This window comes from Haliotis cracherodii, unplaced genomic scaffold (assembly GCF_022045235.1).
Source record: "Haliotis cracherodii isolate W230 unplaced genomic scaffold, xgHalCrac1.p SCAF_10, whole genome shotgun sequence".
NCBI classification, from domain to species: Eukaryota; Metazoa; Mollusca; class Gastropoda; order Lepetellida; family Haliotidae; genus Haliotis; species Haliotis cracherodii.
Window position 1 is genome coordinate 48,678,939 of NW_027266265.1, and position 16,874 is coordinate 48,695,812.

Here is a 16,874-nt window from a genome sequence, read left to right on the forward strand (position 1 = left end):
TGGGTTGGGTTGAGTCCCATCCTGGATTAGAACAGATGGGACTCAACCCCAAAAAGTACTAGAATCCGTACCTCAGTTATTCGTCGTCTTCATGGAGACGCATCAATTTCAACCATCAACCATCTCCACAACCTTCATCACTTGCTTGATAACGGTGTTAGAACCTGCACCGAAACGTCGCTCTTAATTGTAATAAAGAAGTTGTTCACCGGAAAGTTAGTACTTGAAGATAGAGATTTACGTGCAGGACTGTTGAATCAAAACTTGAATAATAAAAATGTTAGCAAGCAAACCTTGAAATAGAGACAGGAGGATTTGATGTAATTTCAAACAGCATGGACACGTTGTATTGCTGCTCCGTTCCACAAAAACGATTAAAGCTTTTTCTGAAGAGTATGTTATGAAAAGAAGTGCAATGGCACTGAAGCTCACCTGGATATGTAATCAAGTGCTTAAAATATCAAGAAAGACAGCCATTTGGAAAGGTTGCTGTCAGCAATGATATTCTAAAAAAAAAGGCATTACTACTAAGGATTAAAAACTTATACTAACATCTAATTATTTGATCAAAATATGATTTCATCATGTCAAAGGTCATCTCCCTCACGTTGTCAAGTTTACAGAGCCAAATATTCCTTAGAGAGAATTAAGAGCATGTTCAAAACAAGGTAAAAAAATAAAGTATTGCAAAGAATTGGACATGTGTGTTGAAACTAAACAAATAACAAATATTACATTTTGATGAAAAGTAACTCAGTAAAAGCCATAAGTGGATTTTTCAATATGGCTGCTGTGGTAGGCCAGATTCAAACCAGTTGGACAATGGGGCGTTATCATTTGTGGGAATAATCATGTGGATATTCAGCTTTATTGGTTAAGTGGTTTCGGAGAAGATGTTTAGGAACCATGACAAGCGACGTCTGATAGATGACTTGAAACAGATAACGGATAACGGACAAACAGGTCATGACATAAGCTCACTTGACTTTCATTCAAGTGAGTTGAAAATGCAATAATATTCCATCCTTATCATTCCTATTCATGTATCCTTATCAAGATGCATAAGGGTTATTTCTTTCATATATTATTTCCATCAAATCCTCCTTAAACCAGAAATGTGGAAAGAAAGTAAGAACAGCTGACAACACCATGTCCAACAAGCTGCCACATCAACACACAGCACGACAGAATGGGGGACAAACCTTTTGACATTTTGTAAAATCCTCCAACTATGATCATCACGAGAGCCAGCAGCTTGGTGAATGTAAAGAAATTCTGGACCTTAGTTGCCCACTCCACACTGTAGCAGTTGATGAAGGACACTACCACTGAAAGAATCAGACATAACAGTATCATAATACAACTCATCAAGTCTTGGAAGTACATGAGTGCGTGAATAAGTTGGGTTTAACACCGGTTTGAACAGTATTCCAGTTATATCACGGCGTGTCAGCTTAATGTGGGAGGAAAGCCTGAAGTGATGCAGTTCTCAGACGTTGACCGGTTCTCAGTTGGGTTTAACACCGGTTTGAACAGTATTCCAGTTATATCACGGCGTGTCAGCTTGATGTGGGAGGAAAGCCAGAAGTGATGCAGGACTTTTATCACCTATGAGCATGGGTATGGTCCTGACAAACCTAGAAACATGGTCGGGACGAACTGGATTTCTGACACTGCAGAAAGTCCTGTGTACTGTGCAGAGGCGACAAACAGGATCAGGTGGTCAGGCTTGCTGACTTGGTTGATCCGTGTGAACATATCCCATTTGCATAGATTGATGCTCATGATGTCAATCACAAAATTATCAGGTTCACATTCAATTTTTTACAATCTCTCGCCATATAGCTATTCCTGGAATATTGCCGAGTGTGGCAATAAAAAAAAACAAAAAAAAACAAACAAAGCATACAAAACATACTCACTCATACACAGGATGGAGATGAGCTTCACTAGGTAACCAGGTGGACTGCAGCCATCGTAGAATGGCTCCGCTACGTAGATGCCAAAGCTAAGGGCCACAACTCCAAACAGTGCCGGTTTCAGGATGAGAATGGACACCCAGGCAAACAGGAAGCCAGGCACAGGAGCAAGCCACGGGGGCATAGATGAGCGAGATGCTTCCAGGATGTAGGCATACTCCGCTCCCGACTTGGTGATCATCGTACCAAGCTCGGCGTATGTCAGTGCTCCTGTTCCGCAGAAACAGACAGACTTTGTAGGGTGGTGTTAGCAACAACATGGCGGTTAGGGTCTGAGTCAAGCTTTCATTCACTCTCAACTCACATACTCTCTAACCAGAAGGGGTGGGGCGAGGGTAGGGTAGGGATAGGGAGGGGCAGGAATTGTGTACAAAAGACAGCTGTAGACTCACGGCTAGACAGTAAAAAGCTTCAACTGTGCTTCAAATTGATAATTTTGGTAACCATGGCAATGGAGAAAGTAACCTTGGTTACATAGCTGATGTTAGAGTGTTACTGTGGTAACATTTATTTGATGAAGGTAGATTCGTGAAACTTCACTTCATTCTATCACTTCAAAATATATGTATGTGGCTATATAGAATTTTGGTTAATAAAAAAGTAAAAAAAATTCTTATTCATTTGGTGACACATATTTTTTATATTTTTTTGTAAAAACAACTAGATGGAAGCACATTTGAAATTTCACTGACAAACAAGTCATTGCATTTTCTTACTGAAAGCAAAGCAAAAGTTCTGTTATTTCTGGTACCTAAGAAAAACAAATCGTTATTTGATATCTGTAATAGAAGAAATCCTAGAATTAACAATATGCTGAAAGAAGAAAAATGATAATTAATAACAGGCCCAGCTTAGTTGTGATACATGAGATATATAGAAGAAAAACTGACAAATGAGTAAAAGCATTCAACTCTAATACCACATGACCATTGTATACGGGGTAGTGCCTTAAGCACACTTATCATATGCCAAGTATATATACATATATATATACACCACTAAAGTGCCATGAAGCAGGGGTAGCAGCTATACACTCATACCATCACACATTCAATAACCATATAGTTATAAGGAAATATAGCATTTATAGATATAACAGGTGAAAACAAGTTACATTTTCACAATTTTTGTTAAATTTGTCAAAGATACATAAATAAGAGTGTAATTTATTCACAATTAAAACTGATTTATCATCGATGTTATTTCACTGAACTGGTACAAAACTTCATCTTCTCTAGAATATCAATATAAACATTCTGACTCAGATAACAAGACTCGAATTTTGAGAAGATTTTGACTACTTGTATTTGGGATGAATGCTTTAATCTTTTTCAAATAAATATTGCCCTCAGCTCCCACCCAAGCCATGCATCAATGGTAATCAGGTGTGTATGAACAAATAACTTACTACATGATTAAGTTTGTATTTTGGTATGGCTGTGTGTCTACAGGCCTGACGCTCACTGCATGATTGGGGCTGTATGGCTGCATGTGTGATTTATGACTGACTGTCTTTGATTATCTATGACTTGACTGTGTTTGATTATCTATGACTTGACTGTGTTTGATAATCTATGACTTGACTGTGTGTTTGACTGTATCTATGACTGCCTTTGTTTGATTATATGTGACTGTGTTTGACTGTATCTATGACTTGACTGTGTTTGATTATCTATGACTTGACTGTATTTGATTATCTATGACTTGACTGGGTTTTATTATCTATGACTTGACTGTGTTTGACTGCATCTATGACTGCCTTAGTTTAATTACATGTGACTGTTTGACTGTATCTATGACTTGACTGTGTTTGATTACATGCGACTGTATTTGCCTGTATCTATGACTGCCTTAGTTTGATTACATGTGACTGTGTTTGACTATTTATGACTGCCTTAGTTTGATTACAGGTGACTGTGTTTGTATCTATGACTGCCTAAGTTTGATTACATGTGACTGTGTTTGACTGTATCTATGACTTGACTGTGTTTGATTACATGTGACTGTGTTTGTATCTATGACTGCCTTAGTTTGATTACATGTGACTGTGTTTGACTGTATCTATGACTTGACTGTGTTTGATTACATGTGACTGTGTTTGTATCTATGACTGCCTTAGTTTGATTACATGTGACTGTGTTTGTATCTATGACTGCCTTAGTTTGATTACATGTGACTGTTTGCCTGTATCTATGACTGCCTTAGTTTGATTACATGTGACTGTGTTTGACTGCCTTAGTTTGATTACATGTGACTGTGTTTGACTATCTATGACTGCCTTAGTTTGATTACATGTAACTGTGTGATACAGGCTTGGATGATGAGACTGAAGCCTTGCGATTTATGAAACTGTAAGATGACACTGTAGCCAACAAGCTGGTCTGTGACTGGCTTAATATCGTATATCAGTCTATTCACGTCACCATGTACATAAACTCAGCATGGTAAGAATTATCTCCCCTTTATCTGCATCAGAGTTGAAATTGCAAATTTGAAAGTTCCAAGAAGTGGATGGTCTATTTCTTGTATCCTAAACAAAATAAATCCTACAATTATCAAATATAAACTGAAGGGCTTTTTCCCAGTATAGAGACAATAATTTTATTGTAAACAGTTTGAAAACAAGATGGTTATAGAGTTATTATGGAATAGCAATAAAGCCACCATTTTATACATGTAATCTAGATTGCTATAACACTTGTGCAGCTGATATTAAAGAGAATTTTCAATATTGCCTTATTATGTTGTTAGATTATGTTTTTTTATATGTATCCTGGATAATAAAATCAGGAAAAAAGATATGTAGGTTAACAAACAAATGTCCTTTACTTTTTACTCAAATGTATTACAACTTTTGTACACTTCCAATCAAATCTCACATAACTAATATTGTTTGAGATGCTACCTTAATAACATTTATACTTATACATATATTTTGGGAATGTAACAAAGTGAGCTCCATCTGGCGAGTCATGGAAATTTGGATATTGCTCAAAACACAAAAACTGGTAACAATATGAAGATTAAATCTTTGTTTGGGTTATTAACATTCCAACTGATTCAGAAGCTCACTGAATTTTATATGTTAACAAACTATACTTCCGTCACAATCTCATTAAAATCAGATCGTATTTCTCGCTACCGCTTAACAAAGACATGAGAACACCCCATTACAGGTCACGTCAGACCGACCTTGCGCAAAGGCACTAATCTCAAATTGGCGACTACGCTTCGAAACATATTTTGAAAAATTCTTGATTAAAAATTTGAAACCTGAACAAAAGAAAATTCTGGAATGGCTAGTAGATGGTCCAGATTGTATAGATTCAGTCGTTAAGCCTGTAACTATCGTTCAGACTACCCCATGTTAAGGTTTTCGAGGTTGCAGGATTAGAAATCACATTCCGACTGTCACTTTCATGATCTGGTAAGCGACGCTCTGATTGGTCGGATGAAAAGTCGTTCTGACGTGACCCCTAATGGGATATCCTCAGATCTTTGTTCTAAGATCTGATTTTAATGAGATTGACTTCCGTCATTAAGTGTAATAGAGATTACTTTAATAAGCTTTGTTATAATATACTGTTATGCAAAACTGCGTAAATGCTCTAGAAAAATAAACAAATTATAAAAAAAACACATTTATACTCTGGCAACTACAACTATGGAGAAAGCAAGGTTGTCTTACTGCTTTCTTGTAGCCCAAGCATACAGTATAGGAGGGCAGACTTATCTTATATGAAAGATCTGTATCTGTTTTATTTGATAGACAATACTTGGCTATAATGTTAGAGTCACTGATTGCACCAACAGCTGAAAAGATTCAAGTTTAAATTACTGTTATTAATTAATACCTGGTTGTTTGGATGAAACTAATGAACTGTACAAAAACAACTGTAAGACGTATGTTAATGAGATGAGAGCACAAGGAAAGTTCGAATCCGGACACTGTGTAACCAATTAGTTTCAATGTAGTTTTCAAAGCTGGAACATTGCTTTTATGGCTTAAGTCAAGAGTTAAGATCGGTTTTGAATATGTTCTTCCTCAGGTAGTCAGTTATTGTTCGTTTTGGTGATGTCAGTATGATTGTATATTTATTTGACAAAACAGCAATCCCAACATACTACCAAACAGGATTTTTGCTTCCAAGAACTTCAACTAACCTATTGAATTAAAACAACTCAACTTCTTCAAATGGCTTTGTGATTTATAAGAATATGCCCTGGTTTCATGAAAGGCTAACATTCAATTTGATCTCTCATAAGGGGAGTGAAACAGCTACATTTATTTGTACGTACACAACAGAATTACCTACTAAATTAGGTTTAATGGAGAAATAATCCAAGTTTCTATTTTAACTATTAAAGAATGTAATAAATAACTGAATAAGAACATAGCATCTGAAAAGCATTCACTGAATATCATACATTTCAGATAGATAAATATATTAAAGCCAAAGTTTTTTTTATTTTGGATTTTGAAATTTAGCATGTTAAGCCAAAACTGCAGGGGGAGATAACCCTTGGTGGAGCTGATAACAACTTGATCTCCACAAGAACATTTGTAACACCAGGTCAAAAATAAAGATATCTCTTCTAAGAAAAGATAAAGAATTTATTTTTTTGACATATCAAAAACATACCATATTATAAAGAAACATCAAAAGTTGAATTTGTGGTTCAGAGTTTATGGAATGCTAACGTGAATAGTATCGTGTTTCAAATACTCACGAAGATAGAGTGGAACTGATACTTAGTGTGAAAGTCTCAATTCACTGGTTGAAAATGACACATGGAGTGCAACTGTAGTAGAAGGGCGCACTGAATGAGCTATTCGGACACCAGGGGACCTGCGGTCAACCCTGCTTCGCAATTTGCTGGCAGGCCTTGTCAAATTTAGATTGTCAAAGTTGTTTAGTCAAATATAGGACTGGGCGTGTACTTACATATGGCTGCAGCAGCCAGTAACTTTTTTATAATGTCGGGAGGTCCACAGGCATCGAATAAAGGCTCAGAAAGATATTCAGCTAAAGCCAGACTGATGATAGCCACTGAACTGGGTTTTCGTGACTAACACGGGAGCCCAGGCACAAAGATATGCTGGTTTTGGCCCAAAGGCGGCCGCAAGGTAGGCATATTCGCCTCCTGACTTTGTAAAAAGGGTCCCTAGCTCGGCATAGGACAGAGCACCTGTGAGGTAAAGAGAAAAACAACATGGTTGAATTGGGAAGGGGAGTAACTCCCACATACTTCTCATAATCAGTTGTCTCCCCTGTTTCTGAAAAGTATTAGTGAATTAAGAACATTGTGAACATAAATCAACATTTCATTGAAACCAAATTTTTCAGTTGTTAAATCGTTTTGTTTCTTTAAAAAGAAAATTGACATTGGATACACATTCAAAATAAGAATAAATAGAACATCAAGGTAAACTAAAGAATATTTAACAGAAGTATTTAATATTCAGATAATAATGAGATATTTATCGTATTTATTTCCAATGATAAAGCCTAGGCTTATATTTTGATTGGATCCCCTAAGAACAATATTAACATTAAGAAAGACAGTTGACAATAACAGGGCTCAAAATAAAACTTATAGAACACAAAATTCCTGAGTTTTTGTAAAAAATTTGAAACTGCTGTTTTTAGCCAAAATTAAAATATGAAATAAATCCTATTTTCTGTCTTATTGTGAGCCCTCGTTTAACAAGTTAGCTCTCTGCAGTGTGGTTTGTTGCCCCATCTGTCGGACTGATCGGTCTGTGTCCTAGTTTCTGACGACCTCAGAGAGCCGGGAGGCCGACCAGCCGCCAGGCTGCCATCACATGCAGAAGAGTGCACCGGACTGAGAATTGTCTCCCTTACCACACAGCGAGATGAGGCCACATCCACCCCACACCATCAAACTCAATCCCACGGAGCCTGTGCCATGTAATACTCCCTTTGGTGATATAAATATACCAGATCCTGAAAAATTCAAACATCAACACCATTCCATTATCATTTCATAGAATTATGTCATAACTTCATGCAAACCAACTTTATTCTTACATATTTAGAAAAGAAATCATTAATAGGTTTACTATAAATTTCATTAACAGAATCTTAACCGGTACTTTAAAAAAATAAATTTCAGAATTTACATTTTTTATTGTGATTATTATTCACTATTGTTTTATGATAAAAAACTTGTTATTCATATTTGGGGTGGGATTGTTGAACAAATAATTAAGCTGGACTAAAATATTCAGGAACTACATCAAACTGGAAGAAATAACTTCTTTGATAGGCATTCAGAAGTTGGAGTACTAAGTAAGGATAAGAATTTATGGATGAACAACTGTAATAAACTGCAATTGTAATAAAGAAGTTGTTCATCATAAATTCTTATCCTTACCTGGAAGATATAATAACACATTGTTGTAAATAAATCATGGAATTAAATTGTGTTTGAAAACCAATGATTTACTTCTCCAAACTTTGACATGTTGTTGAAACTGTTATTGCCTGTAATACAAGATACTGATACTCAGCAATGATAGAGCTGATAGAGCTGTAAAACTGCTGACTTGCAGCGCTCACTCATTCAGAAGACCAGTGTGTGAACCCCTCAGATTTCAAATTTGTACATTGTGACAAAAAACGTATAAATCTAAATGTAAACATCTACCCCAGACATTTTTATCTCAACCCTAATGAGATCTCCTGTCGACACAAAACTGATGCCTGACAATTTGTTAGAAACGAAACATGACCTTTCTTATTGTACCAGGCTGTCAGGATGTTCAAAATATATAACGCTATAGGGAAAATATGTACATAATTTGGACACAGCTATCAAACAAGGACAACAGACCTCACCAGGGCCTGAGCCCGAGTGAATACCTCAACCAGCTGTACTCTCAATGTTATCAGCTTGGTTTGAAAAGAAGAGTAATTCAGTAACTAGCACACAAGCAAATAACGCCTATCTTGTGTTATATCCTATCTTCCAACCTGCAAAATGGTTTGAAATAATTGTAGAATAGCAGTCAATGCAGTGTTAGATATTGAAGGGGACCTTGGGTCCGAAGGTGTTTTTCTGCGATAGTATTAAATCTAGGGACTCTATAAATCTTGACGTTTTAACAGTAAAAGAAACCCTTGAGTTTAAAGCTTTTTTTCTAACGCTGCAAACTGTTGTGACAAAATGCTTGTAAATTTGACACTGTCGTGAGTCCTTATCCTAGTTCTAATGTTGGATGAGAGTCCTTAGATTCAAATACTACAGCTGTAATACCAGGGTCCAGATTTTCCCTTTCTCTCTAACAATGCATGTCCTTTAGCTGATTGTCCTTAGTCAATATACATGGATGTCATTAACTTAAGACAATAGCATATTTCCTTTTCCTTTTCTGAAGTCTATATGCTTTTATAGCTAAAACGGATAGAATTATCATTAAACCGCCCGCACGTTATCAGAAATGAGCAGGCCACTGTACTTTGATAATGCCCTCATATTGATTGACGACGGGCCATTAACAGGCCCGTTGTTAGGTGACGTCATAGGGTTGGGAAAGTGACGTCATGTTTAATAGTGATGTCATCTGGTTTGTTCTATGACGTTTCCATATTTGTGAAAGTGGGTCAGTGACATTCGTGTTGATTGCAGTATGTGTTTCAAAACCGATATTGTTTTGTCTTTTTATTTGATAACAAATTCCATCCATTTTAGCTATAATAACGATAATGCTCTTTTTCAGGGCATTATCATTTGCAGAAGCCCTCGGTCTTTTCAACTGCCCTCCTGAAAGTTAATGAAAGACCTCAGGCTTCTGCAAATGATAATGCCCTGAAAAATAGCGTTACCCTAAAAGTAATGAACCCAGTATGGACCTCATATTGTGTTTTCCTATGTATGTTGTTCAACACCAGCAATATTACAACTAAAGCATGGCTGTCTGGACCAGACAATCCAGTGATTGATATTGTGAGCAATGAATCATGCCATCTGAACAAAATATCAGTAAATTTTCCCAAACTGGAATTACAAATTTTCCAGTTCATCATAATAATATACGTATAACTAAAGTTATAGCATGGCTTTATATTTCACTGATAAATGGTCCTATAAAGAACAGGCTTTAATGCTTACCGTATTCGACGTAATAAGCGCCCCGCTCTCATGAGCGCCCACAGCGATATTTGTAATATACTGGCTAGTGAACAATCCCAATTAGTACCCCTTAGGATTGATCAATGTACACAAGACTCATTTATTCACGTATAATACGCACTCGTGTGTTATATGCACCCTTAATTATGGGCAATTAAATTCTGGAAAAATATATCTGTCGTACATAAACATTTCAGGCTGTCAGCATAAACCACAAAATTTATCTTTCAGCTCTGTTTTTTCCCCAGCAAAATAATATTCTAATAAGAGCCCCTTATTTCTAATTTTGAGAGCGTCCTGGGCGCTTATTACGTAGAATACAGTGATTTTACATTACATGTATTGCATTGAATGAAAAGTTCAAACACCTCTGAATGTACAAAAATATGATCTTTAAAAAAAAAAAAATCCAATCCATTTTTTCCTATTTTCTTGCCAGGACACTTAGTTTTGAATCAGAGAAATCCCTGTGAGGGTTATGGAAAGGGCTTTTGGACATTCCACCTTAATTTCAAGGCTGTGTCTCCAATGGCCCTATGATATATATCTGTGATGGCAGGGACCCGTTCCACAATGCGATCTTAGCACTAAGACTGTCGTAAGTCAGTGTTAAAGAATGGGAGTTACGATCGACTTAGCGCTAAGATCGCTTTGTGGAACGGGGCCCAGGTTTGTAAGAGGTGGGTCTGGGAGAGAGTGCTATCATAAAGAGCTGCTACACTGAGAGTGAGAGGCAAGTAAATAGTGCCAGGCTGCGACTGACTGTATCAGCCATCCCACAGATGTTGCTTGTTTACCTCAGTCTGGCTCTCCCAACTATTAATAACAGGTTAATGACTACTGTGATTTACTGCCGGTTTAATTATACTATGTTACAGGCAGTCACTCTTAGCATGATCGACACTTCACCATGTTGACGACACTGGCACAACAAAGTCATTGATATACCCCACCCTTTTAAATACGATATATGAACTAGTGCGTGTCTTCAGCATCCCTTGCTGGTCTCTCTCAAATACACACTGGACCTATTATGACAATCAGTTTCATGTATCATGGAAAGATGAAAATATCCATGGGCGGATACAGAGGGGGTGCGGGGGTGCGGGGGTCTGACCCCCCCATTTTTATTTTGAAAAAAATCTTTAATTCTGTATAAATTACCACCAAAGACAATAAATAGATCTTAATTGTGCACCCCCCTTTTCAAAAAAGCTGTATCCGCCCATGAAAAAGCAAAACTGTCAATCATCATATTTCAATAAGAAATAATTTAGTTTTTCTTGCATTATACATGAAGTTTAATGTGTATAGGAAGTGTTATGCAGAAATACTGAATGGTTTGAGTTCTGCTACAGAACCAAACTCTACTCCCATATTAACCTCCTGAAACAAACACTTCCCTCATATTCATATCCAGAAACAAACACTACCCTCATATTAACCTCCTGAAACAAACACTACCCTCATATTCATATCCAGAAACAAACACTACCCTCATATTAACCTCCAGAAACAAACACTACCCTCACATTTACCTCCTGAAACAAACACTACCCTCATATTTATATCCAGAAACAAACACTACCCTCATATTAACCTCCAGAAACAAACACTACCCTCATATTCATATCCAGAAACAAACACTACCCTCATATTAATCTCCAGAAACAAACACTACCCTCATATTCATATCCAGAAACAAACACTACCCTCATATTAATCTCCAGAAACAAACACTACTCTCATATTCATATCCAGAAACAAACACTACCCTCATATTAACCTCCAGAAACAAATACTACCCTCACATTAACCTCCAGAAACAAATACTACCCTCATATTAACCTCCAGAAACAAATACTACCCTCATATTAACCTCCAGAAACAAATACTATCCGCATACTAACCTCATATTAACCTCCAGAAACAAATACTACCCTCATATTCATATCCAGAAACAAACACTACCCTCATATTAACCTCCAGAAACAAATACTACCCTCATATTCATATCCAGAAACAACCACTACCCTCAACTAAACCAAAGTCACATCAAGCCTGGTCAATCGGCAAACATTTTATGAGAAATAATGACAGGATTATGAGAGAAACAAACCTAGCCATTATTTGAACCTAAGATTTTACCAAGGCAATATTGTCACAACTATTTGCAGTGTCAGAAATTAATAATGAAAGTTAAGTGGTCCGATGACAAATGTGTCAGGTTTAGGGCAAGTGACCAAGAGAACATTATCAGTATCGTCTGACTATTGCCACACAGACAAGTAACCAGGTCCTTCATGAATCATATCCAGTAGCACCAAGGTCACACCTGGTGGTAAGAGTGAGTGAGTATGGTTTTATGCCGCTTTTAGCAATATTCCAGCAATATGACGGCAGGGGACACCACAATTGGGCTTCACACATTGTACCCATGTCGGGAATCGAACCCGGGTCTTCGGCGTGATGAGCGAGCGCTTTAACCACTAGGCTACCTGACCGCCCCCCCATCCCCCTTGGTGGTAAGAGACATATACTACTAATAGAAGTTAAAACAACACTACGACAGATTAACAATAGTAATATAGTAATATGAAAAAATAGGTGTTCTTTAACTTCTTTGAGTAGTTTATATCACATATTTGAGGCCATGTCAAAGTTGTGGATTAAGTCAATGCAAAGATATTCCAAACAGTTTTATGCCTTGAACACTGCATGTTCCTTGGTTCTTGGAAAATAATCTGTTGACAAAGACAAACATGAGTACCAAATGACACTTGCCTTAATGAACATAAACAATACTGAAAACAGTAGCAAATACTTATGGCATTATTCTAAAATCTTGTCTGCTAATACAGTTATATTTCACATAAGTCACATAAATTTGTTTGTTCGGGATTTCCTATTTTACAGATATTTTCTTCTTTTTTTCACTTTCATGCTTTTTGTGTGTTTCTTTCTTTGTTGTTTAATGCCGCACTCAGCAATATTCCAGCTATATGACGGTGGTCTGTAAATAATCGAGTCTGGACCAGACAATCCAGTGATTGATATCATGAGCACTGATCCACACACTTGGGATACGATGACATGCATCAACTAAGTCAGCGAGCCCGACCACCCGATTCGGTTAGTCGCCTCTTACGACAAGCATAGTCGTCTTTTACGGCATCATGGGTTGCTGAAGACCTATTCTACCCCGGATCTTCACGGGTCGATATTTACAATGAATGAGTAGACAAGTCATTTTGAACCATGCACTCCTCAGTGTATGAGTTGACCATGAGATCCCACTACTTGACATCTTGTTGACCTTACCAATCATGGTTCCAACAATTAGCGCAGTCCCACTAACAAGACCGACTCGCTTCTTCAGGGACACCGTACTCTCCTCCACAACAACAGTGCCATTGCAGTCACTGTCCTTTGGCACTCCGCGATACCTCGCATCTCCTGATGCTTTTCCGTTCGACATCTTGTGCTGGGGAACTGGAAAGAAACAATTCACATTTAATTCCCTCATAAAACTTTCCACCTTGATGAAAGAATTTGAACAATGTTTTACCTTGTTGATCAATAATTTACTCAATGTTGTTTGTTTGTTGTTTAACGCCACACTCAGCAATATTCCAGCTGTATGACGGCAGGCTGTAAATAATCGAGTCTGGACCAGACAATCCAGTGATTGATATCATGAGCACCAATCCACGGACTTGGGATTGATGACATGCATCAACCAAGTCAGCGAGCCTGACCACCCGATCCCATCATCCGCCTATTACAACAAGCATAGTGGCATTTTACGGCAAGCATGGGTTGCCGAAGACATATTCTACCCGGATCTTCACGGGTCAATTTACTCAATGAATTACTGCAAGATGGTTTACATAACAGATTGTTCAAAACTTGCTGTAAATAGCAGCAAAACTCCTGATTCAGGGTAAAATAAAAAAATAAAAACGTAAAACACAAAAAGTATGCACCAATTCACTGACATATCTTTGAAAGGCATTTAGAAGTGATACACATGAGGAACATAATATTTCGGAGTATCTACTTACTCCTTCATCATCAACATTGTGCTCCTCATAATAAAGAAGTTGACATCCATAACTTCTCCTTAATTCACTAACAGTCTGTGACTTTAACCACAAATCTGAAGCCTGAGTAGTAAAGTTCTGATCGGATAAGTACGGTCAGTTAATAATAGTACATATGATAACACTAAAATTGAACAAAAATGATGTTAAGAGCCATGTTCTTTGGCTTTCATTCACCATGAAGGTCTACAACGAAACTTATCATGTTTTATGGGTGAAAAAATCACAAAAGACTATACAGCAAAGATACACTGGATGGTTTTCACCTCCATACCATGTAGGGTCATGTCGTCTGACGAACACAAACAGTATAGCATATAAAACCTTAAAAAGCTATGACATCCACCAGCATCCTGGACACCATGACACGCATCACAATGGCAATACTGCAGCTGTATACATCACGTATACACCAGAGACACAACTACCTGCCTGTCATATACAGTTTTCTTGCTGAAGCTACCACAGACCAACTATGCACTATCGTTATATATAACATAGCTACACGATAAATCGCAAAGAACAATAAAGAACGAAGCGTGGTTATTTCACGATAAAACACTCTTCTATCATGACGTCATTTCTGGAGATTCAAGTAAGCGCTTGCTACTTGATGTGATATATTGGACGACTCTATTTTTTAGGGGAAAATGTCTTGTAAGTTGTTTGCCATAGATGTAGCTGGGCTTGGCAGATAAACGCAGTTGCCGAACGATCGCATACAAAAGTGAGAGAGATATGACAATTGGTATTAGGAGAAAAGGTACAGATAATCGACGTGAGAATATAAGAGATATACCAAACTTACCACCTGTTCATAGAATGTACTTAGCCGACATTTCCAAATTTGGATTCTATTCAGGAAGTCATCATTATAAAAATGTGAGTAAACATTTTTTAAAGCTTTTTACATTTTATCAACATTATTAAAGAGGCTGTACATAATATTGATATCTCATAAGAAATAAACGACTCATGGTTATCATTTATTTCTAAAATAATGAGTGTGTGAGATAAATATAATGCTGTTTGAACAGTATTTTACTTGTATCATTTAAAGCCGCTTTTAACAGTATTTTATTTGCATAGTGAAACACGATGTTGAAAAGTATTTTATTTACATCAAGGCATGGAAACCTAAGGTAGGAGGAAACCTGAAGAAACCTGAAGTGATGCAGGTCTTAGACCCACGAGCATGGGAATGGTGCTGACAAACCTAGAAACTTAATCAGGGTACGCTGGGATTTGAACCCTCGATAATAGGTTTCTGGCATGCTTAAGGGAAGTAACTCTACACATGCAACTGCCATCTTAGACGACTGTGCTACTTGTGTCCCCTATTTCTTTTCAGCCTTAATCATGAGACTCAATGGTTATTTCAAAGGACATGGGATTGTCCAAAATGTGGAAAATATCCTTGATGTGACTGTGTACAGTGAAACATTCTTCACTCAAATATTGCAGAGGACATAACGTTCTGGTCCCAGGAGAATCCTCACAGAGAATCTAAAAGTGCCATTCTATTTGTTTCAAACTATGAATACAGTATTTGACATAATAAGCACCCATGGTGCTCTGAAAATTAGAAATAAGGGGGCTCTTTTTAGAATATAATTTTGGTGAGAAAACAAAACATTGGAAAGATTGTAAATTTTGTGGTTTATGCTGACAGCCTGAAATGATACAAAAGAAAATGACAGACATATTTTTCAGAATTTAATTGCCCATAATTAAGGGCGCACATAACACATGAGTGCGTATAATACACAAATAAATAAGTGTACATTGATCAATCGGAAGGGGTGCTAATTGGGATCGTTCTCTAGCCAATATATTAGCAAATATCGCTGTGGGCGCTTATTACGTCGATTACGGAAGTCAATATATACTACTCAAAAGAAGTTAAAGAACACCCGACTCTTTCATATTACTATAGTTAATCTGTCAATGAAAGACAGATTAAGCATAGTCATATCAAAGAATTGGATGTTCTTTAACTTCCTTTGAGTAGTATATATTCAATGATTGCAGGAGTAAATTAAACTTGATGATCACATCATTAGCAACTCCAGTAAGTAATGTTTCACTGTACATTATCCCTGCTTATAAAATGATTATTTCCTCTAAGATGATCGGTTTAAAATTGATATCCAACCCACTTTTATGCATCCAGTGTGCAAATATTTCCACCATATAACTGCTTGCAGACGTTTTCTCCTTCCAGCATTACGTGGTAGGCAATGGTAAAACATTTGATGTCAGTATTTTTATCATGATATCTGACAGCATACATCTGACAAATATATTGTTTAACAAACCCTAGTAAACCAGTAGTCAAACCAAGAATGTTGGCATCCAGGGCAAAAATAACTTTTGCAAAAGTAGCAAGGGACAAGGAAAAACGTTTCAGTCGCACATAAATCATGTTGCCATCTCAGTGAAAATAGTGGGCCTGCAAGAACCTGAATGTGTGTTTCAGGGAGCTGCAGCAGCAGACCAAGGATGGATCTGCACCAACTGGGTATCTGTGTCACTATCATGTTACACATACTTCTCCCTCCCTCCTCCACACCACTGCCTCCACTACAATGCTACCTCCAAGACAACACTACCTCCATGACAATGCTACCTCCAT

General features: G+C 37.2%; 1 protein-coding gene across 6 annotated transcripts in view; it reads right to left on the reverse strand.

Moving 5' to 3' along the window:
• The window catches only part of LOC139454475 (b(0,+)-type amino acid transporter 1-like), a 75,066-nt gene that overhangs the window by 10,724 nt on the left and 47,468 nt on the right, over positions 1 to 16,874 (reverse strand). For all 6 annotated transcript variants that reach the window (XM_071236202.1, XM_071236199.1, XM_071236204.1 and 3 more), the window contains 4 exons: positions 13,458 to 13,628; positions 7,847 to 7,948; positions 1,923 to 2,189; positions 1,203 to 1,328 (listed from right to left, as the gene is read on the reverse strand). In XM_071236202.1, coding sequence (XP_071092303.1) covers positions 1,203 to 1,328; positions 1,923 to 2,189; positions 7,847 to 7,948; positions 13,458 to 13,614 — 652 coding nt within the window. In that variant the 5' untranslated portion in view covers positions 13,615 to 13,628. The remainder of the gene's footprint in view (positions 1 to 1,202; positions 1,329 to 1,922; positions 2,190 to 7,846; positions 7,949 to 13,457; positions 13,629 to 16,874) is intronic.